At 28.8% G+C, this 11,912-nt stretch overlaps 1 protein-coding gene across 1 annotated transcript; it reads right to left on the minus strand.

The window, feature by feature from the left end:
* Positions 1-7,399: 7,399 nt before the first annotated feature.
* On the minus strand, positions 7,400-9,383 carry LOC111036411 (cathepsin B-like). Its single transcript, XM_022318425.1, has 6 exons — positions 9,151-9,383; positions 8,474-8,704; positions 8,203-8,403; positions 7,985-8,132; positions 7,815-7,925; positions 7,400-7,697 (listed from the first exon to the last, which is right to left on the minus strand). Exons 1-6 carry the CDS (start codon positions 9,268-9,270, stop codon positions 7,486-7,488), a joined length of 1,023 nt encoding a protein of 340 aa, XP_022174117.1. The 5' UTR covers positions 9,271-9,383; the 3' UTR covers positions 7,400-7,485.
* Positions 9,384-11,912: the final 2,529 nt, after the last annotated feature.

Raw genomic sequence — 11,912 nt, forward strand, 5'->3', positions numbered from 1 at the left:
AATGAATAATACTGTTTTGAAGTAGTGCTGATAACATCGAAACATAGTTACAACACATTTAACAATTTAAGTGAAACAGAAATACTTAAGTGGCACTGGAGTTGGGTACGTGTGTATTAAAGATTTATCTTCTCGTTTATGGGTTTAACCATGAATTATTTTATTCTTAGGTGGTGAGCGAACCGAAATGAAAGTGTCAATTACAGACACGGAAATAGCACAGAAATAGCAAAGTCAAATGATTGAACATTGGTCAAAAACAACAAACTTCAATCGTCTCGGTACGGTTGTGGTACAATATAAATTATTATATTACATAGCTACGTAGCTTTTCACCGATGTTCGATGCTGATTTTTGAAGTGCTTTGACCCTCGATTTGAGGTGGTGGTGATACAGTTCATACTTGATCTTGTTCATTTATTGTCTGTCCAACCAGACACCAATTCTGACGGATGCCTGAAATACGTAATAATATTTGCTGCTCGTGCAATAGTTTTCAATATAAACACCTCCTTTAAGTAGTGATTGCAGTACAAAATAATATATTGAAAGTACTGGTACTGGTTGAGTAGAACAAAATTCTTTTGATTCTAAAAAATATAAATTTTGTTTTTATTTATTTATTAATTTTAATTTAGTTTATACACTTGAAAAAATACAACGATCTTCAGCTTCTAGTGTTTATTAAATTATGTAGCTTTGTTTAAAAGTTAACTGACAAGTTATTGATGCTCCATAAGCAGTTTCGAAAACAATTTTTTATTATAAATTTAAAAAATGAATACAATTTTAAAGTACCAGCTTTTAACCCGATTAAAAATCCTTAATTTTTAGTTTCATCATTGCTCTAGTCAATTAATTGCTTATAGTTGCGTGTGTTAAAATTGACACCATTGTAGTTGTATATCAAATTTTGATTCTTGTTTTTGACTATCATTCGGCAGATTAAAAACTATTGATTGAATACTTCATAAAAGGCCACAATTATTATTATCATTTATTTTTTGTTTACCTATAGTATAAGGTTTAAGTATGTATTGCCTATAATTATTATCTGTACTCATTGTACATTTGGGGTACTAAATATAAATTAGTAAAATTAAAAATAACAAAATATAACATATTATATATTTACAATTAGTCTGTCCAGCTAGTTAGCAGGCAGTTTCACATGGACGAAAATTGAATCTTCATAGCATCTAGAAGAATAATAAGTTACTAGCTGATGCAGTGATGCCGTGCACTTTGTTACCCGTTACAAATTCCAACTCTATATGAGACTCGATGGTGATAATGCGAGCAGTGTATTATGCCTACCTGCTGTGTATTATTGAAATAATATGTTTTATATTTATTTTGATTGCGTACACGCTGATGAGCGACTATAAGTGCAACTCATCCACCTTGGTAGGCAATGTGCGAAAATTCAATTGTATGCATGCTTATACAGTTATACATGATCTGCCCGATGAACCACTGCAGGCAACCAATAAACAAAAAAAAAAAAATAACCATTTCTACTAAATTTATTTATATTTCCCCTATAACCAAAAGCAACCGTATGTAAACAAATATTTTCTTCGTATAACTTAAAATCTCTGTTTGAGCAACTCCCCGGGTCGGACCTATCGAGTTCAGAGCCAATTGTGAATCTAAACTATCCAGGATTGTTGTCTTGTTAGATTAGTGAAATAAAATAAACTAAAATTGTGCTCGGGTAGTTTTTCCGATATCGCCTACGACGGAAAATGGAAAATGAAGTCGTAATAATCGAATATTCGTATTTCATATAGATAAATTCTTAACTTTATCTCTTCTATCGACTGTTGCGTTCTATGTAAAGGCGGGGTATTTACGGCTATAAATAAAATCGAATGGAATAAAAACGATACGAAAGTTATCATTTTACAAAATTTAAACTTTACTTTATACAGTGAAACATAATATTAATACCTAATATTCAATACACGACATATTTCTCCTTGTTGATCCATTTTTTTTTGGTGTTGGCCGGGGGCCCCATTTTAACGATCAATTATGTCATATGGACAATTTTATAAGCTACAGCTTCCGTAGCTTTTTAATTCGAAAAAACATTCCGGAACGCAAAGAAGAAACCATCCAAAAAATTTTTAAGAAAAAGGTTTTTCCAAAATTTTTTTTCATAAAAACCCTCTCCTATCAATCACGAACAATTAAAACAAATTTGAGCCCAATCCACCCAGCCGTTCTCAATTGATGAATTGTTATACATTTTTGGCTCAATTTTTATATATATAGATATCAATAACATATAAAATTAAAATTCATAAAGAAATTGTTTAAATATAAGATACTTCAATAGTGTTTACTGTAATGTATCGGAAAGTATAATTTACTTAGTACTTTAGCTGTCTTAAATATATTTTACTAGCTGTTCCGTCAAGGCGTTGCCCGTATATTGTATAGCTTTATAAGAAAACCCCCTTGTACCCCCTCAGAGGTCTAATTTTATAAGATCTTTTTAAAAAAAAAAGAATATTAGTAATATTTACAAGTGATTCTAATGATTCTATACACATATTGTTATTAAAAAATGATTCTATAGTTATAATTATAATTTGTATAGTTAAAAACGTTTATCGCATATCGTTGACGATCGTCAGTAGACAAATTAACTGTCGTTGTGTCGTGTCGAATCAAAGATCCATTACATCATTATTATATCTTTTGCAGCTGATGCCTTGCACTTCTTTGCCCTTTAAAAATGCCAACTCTATATGAGACTCGCTTGTGATAAAGTGAGCTGTAATTTATAATTTGTAAAGTAAAACACCTTTGTGCATTGCGGACCCTGCTAGGTGCACATTTTTTATGAATAATATGTTTAATTTTAATTTTATCAATTATTTTGATTGTCTACATGTCGACGAGCGGCTAAAACTGTAACTCAGCCTACAGCCTCCTCGGTAGGAAGTATTCTAAAAATCAATTTGATGCATGCTTAAATTTTCTCGGCCCCATTAAAAAAGGGCAACCAAAAACCTAAAATAAATACCAAGTATTACTACAATTTTAAGAAAGTTGCGTGAAAAATTAGTTATTATTTAAAATAAACGTGCAAAATTGCACACCTATACACATATGGTACTTGTACCGCGGGTGACTTAAGTTTGTTGTGTATTTGGTATTCGTTAGTGTACAGATTATTTTTTATTATATTGTTTCTTTATTAATATATAAATATTATATATATATATATAAATCATTAGTAATCAATACACTATACACCATTGAGGACAGTGTAAAAAAAATAATAATCAATTATACGTATTATTGGAATTATTAGTTTGAATAAGTTGAATTAATAATAAATTCAGACTTGTATCGTGCACACGGAAATATTGAATAAACTATTTTTATTACATATTTTATTTACATATAGTATATACAATATACATTACTGAATCCTTCCATAGCCAAATAACCAAAATTGCAATGAGTTGATCCTAAGTACATTTTACTGCATTATCATTTGGATTTTTTGGGTCTCTGCCACAGTGGTAAGTAATCTGTAACATTCTTTTAAATGACTCAGTCAATTTTTTTAAATAATACATTTCTACAATTTTTTTGGTCGATTGAGTAGTGGTATGTTAATTTTAACTATGTATAAACAGGAGGAATTTAGTATCCATCGAAATCATGAAGGATAACAAACAAATTTAATTAATTAATTTTTAAGAAATACCAGTTTTTGAAATAAAAACATTTTGTTTTTGAAATCATGAATTCGTGACGCCGATTTTTGTATTGTTGTCGGAACACACAGGCCGCTTTTAATGTGGTATGCCGGTATAATATAGTATATTATGAACAATTTAACTGATGATTCGATATCTCTAAATAACTGTAATATAAATATTTTCTAGAAATAATAAAAAAAATAATTGTATTTATCAAGTCAAACGTTTTTTTTTAAATTTTATACTTTTATGACTGTACTTCGTTTTTGTGTTCTGTTTGCAATTCAAATTTGCTTAATTTTTTTTAAACTGTTTTATACGAATAAAAATCCTGGGATTTACATATCAGCTTTGTATTACAGGTCTAAGTTTTTTTTAAATGATCTATTCTATTAATAATCTTATGCAGGCATGGGTACTATAAGAGTTGATTTAAAACATGGTAATGCATGCATTCACTGAATTATATTTAAACCGATTAAAGGCACAGCAATACTGACATATTGTTAACCAGTGTCAAATAGCCAGAATTTTTTTTTATGAGGTTTTTTGTAGAACTAAAATACCCATCACCCTTGACACCTGTGACACATCATAAAAAAAAATTTTCGGAGATGGCAGACCATCCCTCTGGCTACGGCTCTAAAATCCATGCTCTGTGAAACTGTTATTAGATATCCGGCTGTTATACAATAATAATATTATAAAATTATTGACGAGTTGAACGGTTAAGTGACATAGGTGGGATTTGAGTGCAACACGAAAACCGGTCGCCCCACACTATACTTACCCATATTCACTTTGAGAACTGCAGGGTATATTCTGTTCAGTTGTTTTAATAGTATGTACCAATAAGACTAATGTAGACGAAGAACGTTGTTTTTCTTTGTACAAACATATTTTAAGCAATGGAAGATAAATTCTAATTATCAATTTTAATTTAAAAAAGGATCATTTATCTAATTTTTTATATAACTTTAATTTTTATAGCGTAATTTACTATGCAATTCTTACGTATTTGTCGGTGCGATTATACAATTTTAATATGCAATTTCTGTGTGTTTTCAATGAAATTAAATCGGGTCTTTAGACTTTACTTATGAGTCATAAGTATTTTATACCAAAACCAAAAATTTTAAATTATGTAGGTATATGCAACACGCACAAATTATGATCTATACAAATCTATACAAACATTTGGATAGTATCATTTATTTAGACGAAGAATATAACGGTGTAGTTAGTTATTTTCTTGTAATTCCAAAACAGTATTCATGATTGACTTGAGGTTGTTCAGTATTGAGTATATAATAAGTAACACTATATGCTATGGCATTGAAAAAACACTTAGATTCATTTTCAAATATTATTTATTATTATCTTGTAAATATTCACACTGTTCTATGGCAAGGTAAACTATGGACTTCAATACTCCATAGTTAATTACAGTATCTACTATAACGATAACATCGTTTTTTATCGAATTAATACATTTTTACGCGTTAATACTTTTTGAGAAGGCAAATGTTCTTCTTTTTTTTGTTTACTATCAAAATGACTGCTTTCGCACTTGAGAGATTCTGTCAAATACATAATCATCGCTGTTATAGGGTCAAAAATAAAACCGTTCAAGTTGAATATTGCTGCACTTACAATGGAGATAGTTAACGACAATGGCACACTCTGTTTCAATATCGATTATTATTATTAAGTATTCCATATCAAAATATCGAATTAAAATGCTTGATGACAAGATTTTTGGGAAAAAACCGTCATTGTTGTTTAATGACACATACTGTAGGAATCCTTAAAACACTTACATACATAAGCACCGTAAACAATTATAATAAAAAGATTATATATTGATCATTATCACTGTCAACAATTGTTTTAGTCATATTATTATTTATTTAGTGTTATGACTGTACAAATATACTTGAGAAATTGAGTATTTAATGAATAATTAATAACTTAGTTAGTGCGAATTTTATTTTATACTATAAATAAACATATGTTCAACTTCATACTCCTTAATGCATATGTAATAAAATACATATTACATTTATTTTATCCTTAAAATTTTATTTTTCATGACAAGGGGTATAGAGACGATCTTATACACCATGGTTTATTTTAAACTTTATTTTACAGTCATCTCTGTGACTACTCAACTTTAGAGACACGTTCGTGATCTCCCCACCATTATTAAAGTTTATTTTGAATTAAAACTATAAAATTATAATAGTTAATAATAAAACTAAAATTTGCATAAATACTAAATCTTAGTTACACACATAATATTATAGTCTTCATACGAATTGCAAATATTGTCTTTTTTACTATTTTGGTTTTATTGGCACTTATATGTTTTACTTACTGCCATAAAAATAACATATAGGTAAATAGTTATTGGTGTAAATGTGAGATTGCCAATGGGGCAACAAACATAGTATACCATCGTGCGAGGGGTCTCAGTATAAATATCAACAATAGTGGCGATTACAGTACAGAATGATGTATGGTTAGGTTAGGTTTATAATATGTAATAAATATAGTAAAATGATTTTAAAAATATCAATTTTGTTTTTTTTTTTTAATTTTGTCAATTTATAAAATTAAGTTGACAAACATGATACAATAAAACAATCATCATTTTCTACTTTTCTAGTGTTTATTAAATTATGTATTCTTCTTTATATGTTAATTTACATGCTATTGATTCCCTACAAGTATTTTTAAAAACAATTTTTTAAATCAAATGTACGAATATATATGGAAAAAATGAATATAATTTTAAAGTACCAGCTTTTAACACGCTTAAAAATCCTTAATTTTTGGTTTCATCATTGCCCTTGTCACTTAATTGCGTATCGAAAGGAGCGATGACCTACGAAAAATAGTAAATCCAACTTCGATTCTTGTTTTTGACTATCTAAATAAAATTATCATTCATTCTCTGTTCACCAGTTGTATAAGGTTTATTTGTCTAATGAATATCAATAAATTATCTGCACAAACTACGCATTTGGGGTATTAAAAATAACAAAATATAAGGCATTATACAGGTACCTACACCTAATATGCCCAGCCAGAGAACAGGCAGTCGCTCATGGACGAAAATTGAATCTCCTTTGCATCTAGCGGAATTATTAACTATATCAAAAACATAACCAATTAAAATTAATCAAACAATTGTTTAAATAAAAAATACTTCAATGATGTATACTACATTGAATCGAAAATTATATTTTTCTAAGTATTTCAGCTGTAATAAATATATTTTATTCTAAAATAACTATGTAGTATGTCAGAATCTAATAAGCTCTCTTAGAGTATAGATCATTTATAAGATTTTCTTCGATAATATCCTAAAATAATACGACGAATAACAGATTTATCGGTATTTGTTAGTGTACAGATTATTTTTAATAACATTGTTTCATCATTAATATAAACAAATTGCAATGAATACATAATACATTATCGTGTACAGTGTGACCAAAATAATAATCAACTATTTTTGGAATTATTTTTTTGAATAAGCTGAATTAAATACTCAGACTTGTATCGTGCACACAGAAATAATGAACAAACTATTATGAAGTTAATTTTCAACAATTCAAAAAAACAGAGTTCAATATGTCCACAAAATAAATCAATAAGAACATATCGGTTGAGATAATTAAAACAAAGATTTTATTTAGACATTATATATGACATGATGGAATTTTTCATTTTAAATTAACTAAAATAATACAGTTAGTTGGTTACTGGCACACCAGCAGTTGTCGAATTATCGATACCACATTCGTTTGTGCCTCGTTGAATTTTGAAAAAACCATTATCACCCCAATCTACGTTCCATGAGTTGACCATCAACCAGTATGGAACTCCGTATTCTTCACCCCAACCGATCAATTTAGCGGCATGTCCTCCCAAGTATGTAGCGTTTTCCGATTTCACATAAACACCTTTAAAACGTGAAATTTGCGGTTAGAAATAGTTTCACACGGTTTTAAAAACGAAACACCAAAACATGTCATATTATTAAAATATTGAATTGAATAGTTAGTGCTCGTATCGTTTACCTGACTTGTAACTGGGGAAATCGTCGTATACGTCGAACGATGCTTCAATTGGACCGTAAGTCATAACGTCCTTTTGGATGCTGCCGTATGTTAGGTAGTAGTAGTCACGAGCTGTAATCGTAATACAATAGATTAGACAAATTTACACACATTATCAAAATATAACATACTGTATCTGTGATCTTGGTCGAAATCGAGGTCCTGATTTCCGTAGCACATCCTTGTGCATCTGTGATTTGATTCCATTGGTTTACCGGCGCAAGTGTTATTACCCTGTTCGTCATAAGGACAAGGTGGGACTCTGTATGGTTCGCAACCCTAAAATCGACGTGTCCATGGTTAAACCAAAACCAATAATATTATATTATGTACCGAACAAATCGCATACCTCTCCGGATTTGTAGTCTCCCCCGGTTACTAGACCGTGTTTACTAAAACGTTCCCACGCTTTTATCGGATAACCTCCATCACACCCAAAGCCACATGAATGACAGCAGAAAGTGATTTCTTCGGCGGATAATAGTTCATTGAAATCTGCATTGGTCGCTACACACAAACGGTCAGCAAAAGCCGAGCTCGTGGCCACTGCCTACAAAAATAATTTTTTTTTGAAATTTATGTCCAACTCTTGACACAGAACAATCGATATTTGTACGTACCCAACACGATCCACAGTTGCCTTGGTCACGAACTGCTCCGATCGTGTGACATTTTTTCCATTTTCTCCTAGCGTCAAAGTGTCTTGGAATTCTGCCGAACAAGTTGTCGTAAGCTGCATCGTCGGATTTGTACATTTTAATATTATTTTTGTTTGGGGTTTGTACTCCTTTTGATCCCAAAAGTTTTAGGAAATGATCCTTTGGTGTACTTGGGTCAAAGTTCACACCTGCCTTATTTGTTAAACGTTATGATAAGTATGTAAAATTATTGATAACTGTACAGTACAAAGTTAAATGTACCTACATAAATTGAATATAATATTTTAACTAAATATAGGCATGTAATATGTAGCTGTACACATCTAACTATTGTATTATTTTATTTAAAAATTTCTTAATTCAATTTAAGTGATTGAACGATTTTTTTAATTTATGTGTAATTCAAAAATGATTATGGGTACTTGAAAGTACTAGATATTTCATCAAAGGTTTAAATTGCAATTTTAAAAACTTTATATTCTATATTTTATATATTATTAATAAATAAATATATTTTGTAACGTTTTGAGCGATTTATAGATATTTTTAATGAGCATTATGTATGTATTTTTTTTCATTAAAAAATTATAATTTTACATGCCATTTTTCGAATAAAATATAAATTAATAATTACTTACCTTCCATGTAGTCGCTTGTTCATTGATATTGTCAATGAAATCTTTTTGCAAAAAGTATGCTTGTTCCGTCACATATACGCTGACGAATATCACAGACAATAACATCAAAACCCTAGCCATGGTTGCAACTTTGTCGCTTTAAACTTATTATTTAGTAGAATTGAATTAAGAACTCACTGTTACTGCTTGTACTAAATTGTAGCAGTAGAATGAATTTCGATTTCAAATATTTACCATTTATATAGGTACGTTTGAGTACTCGAATTATATAATCGATAAATCATTGAATTATACAAGTATAAGTCATCATTTCTCCGAAAATTTTATGAAAAGATCTCTAGTATTTTTATATCGAATAATCAAGAAAAATATGCTATTAAATTATTGAATAAAAAATCACTTTCCATACACTTATAGTCTTATCTGGTTAGTTTGAAGTGATTGCGTGAAATGAAGATAATATTTAATTAAAAGATTTCGGTAGTTAACTGATGTTCTATTATATTAAATTTATATATTGTGTGTTTTCGAATTGTGCAATAATTTTTTTCTTTTAATAAATGTTAAACTCACTATGACAAAAAACAAAATGTTGTCAAGTTCTGGTTTGATTATTCATGTTGTTTTATATAAAATAGTAAATGAGCTTTCTCATATAATAAAAATAGTAAATACCTTAATAAGTTTAATAGTATGATTAAATATTCAAAAAATACTTAGTAGTTACTTTTTTACTTTTACGAATACATGCGATATTGCCCATAACAAAAAAAAAAAACTTGACAATCTCTTCTCTGTACAGTAGGTGTCTTTAGATGGGTCGCTGCACGAGTTTTGTTAAATTTTAATTCAATGATAAATTAACATATTTCTAACATAGCTAAAATATCAATATACATATTTTATACTCATTTTTTGATTATTTGTATAGGTACACAATTTAGTATTATGTACAAAACATGTGGTTTAATATTACAGTATAAAACTAAAATTATCAATATCAAAAATTAAATTTTTTTATGTTTATATGAGGTATAATATTGTAATGTGGCATTATGTAAAAATCATGCTTTCGTCAAAACAAATTTATACCCTAAGAATTAAATTGGTCAAACCAAATGTATGACTTCAAATATTACTATCACCATTAACAGAGTCCGAAATCTGTCATGAACTATCCACTTATTTTTAAAATATCTTGCCTATACCACACTGATGGTCTAAGGCTTTTCACTATTTATTATTGTATCTTGTTTTTAAAATCCCTAGTTGATTTACAATTCCCTATTTTCATTAAAAAATATTTAGTAAAAATTATAAATTATAAAAATATATTGAAATAAAAGATTCGTGCTAAATTATTAGACTTTTTAAGCACGTTAAGTTCTGAGCCCCATGAGTAATATTACTGATAAAATATGATATTATTTGTGACTAGAAATGGTTAAAATAAGATCGTTATTCATATTCCTAGTAAAATACACAATTCGAGTGTATTTTCAGAATTTTTTAAACAATCATTGAAATTCAAACATGTTTAACACTTCTAATTGTCTTAATTCCGTTTAAAATGAATAATACTGTTTTGAAGTAGTGCTGATAACATCGAAACATAGTTACAACACATTTAACAATTTAAGTGAAACAGAAATACTTAAGTGGCACTGGAGTTGGGTACGTGTGTATTAAAGATTTATCTTCTCGTTTATGGGTTTAACCATGAATTATTTTATTCTTAGGTGGTGAGCGAACCGAAATGAAAGTGTCAATTACAGACACGGAAATAGCACAGAAATAGCAAAGTCAAATGATTGAACATTGGTCAAAAACAACAAACTTCAATCGTCTCGGTACGGTTGTGGTACAATATAAATTATTATATTACATAGCTACGTAGCTTTTCACCGATGTTCGATGCTGATTTTTGAAGTGCTTTGACCCTCGATTTGAGGTGGTGGTGATACAGTTCATACTTGATCTTGTTCATTTATTGTCTGTCCAACCAGACACCAATTCTGACGGATGCCTGAAATACGTAATAATATTTGCTGCTCGTGCAATTGTTTTCAATATAAACACCTCCTTTAAGTAGTGATTGCAGTACAAAATAATATATTGTAAGTACTGGTACTGGTTGAGTAGAACAAAATTCTTTTGATTCTAAAAAATATAAATTTTGTTTTTATTTATTTATTAATTTTAATTTAGTTTATACACTTGAAAAAATACAACGATCTTCAGCTTCTAGTGTTTATTAAATTATGTAGCTTTGTTTAAAAGTTAACTGACAAGTTATTGATGCTCCATAAGCAGTTTCGAAAACAATTTTTTATTATAAATTTAAAAAATGAATACAATTTTAAAGTACCAGCTTTTAACCCGATTAAAAATCCTTAATTTTTAGTTTCATCATTGCTCTAGTCAATTAATTGCTTATAGTTGCGTGTGTTAAAATTGACACCATTGTAGTTGTATATCAAATTTTGATTCTTGTTTTTGACTATCATTCGGCAGATTAAAAACTATTGATTGAATACTTCATAAAAGGCCACAATTATTATTATCATTTATTTTTTGTTTACCTATAGTATAAGGTTTAAGTATGTATTGCCTATAATTATTATCTGTACTCATTGTACATTTGGGGTACTAAATATAAATTAGTAAAATTAAAAATAACAAAATATAACATATTATATATTTACAATTAGTCTGTCCAGCTAGTTAGCAGGCAGTTTCACATGGACGAAAATTGAATCTTC

Source organism: Myzus persicae, unplaced genomic scaffold, assembly GCF_001856785.1.
Source record: "Myzus persicae strain clone G006 unplaced genomic scaffold, MPER_G0061.0, whole genome shotgun sequence".
Classification (NCBI taxonomy): domain Eukaryota; kingdom Metazoa; phylum Arthropoda; class Insecta; order Hemiptera; family Aphididae; genus Myzus; species Myzus persicae.

What these genes read in the sequence shown, in the direction of transcription:
- LOC111036411 (XM_022318425.1), bottom strand. Translation starts at nt 9,270, where the DNA reads ATGGCTAGGGTTTTGATGTTATTGTCTGTGATATTCGTCAGCGTATAT. An exon ending in GAGACTACAAATCCGGAGAG is followed by an intron (nt 8,133 to 8,202) that starts GTATGCGATTTG and finishes CGTCGATTTTAG; the next exon opens with GGTTGCGAACCATACAGAGT. An exon ending in CGACCAAGATCACAGATACA is followed by an intron (nt 7,926 to 7,984) that starts GTATGTTATATT and finishes TTACGATTACAG; the next exon opens with CTCGTGACTACTACTACCTA.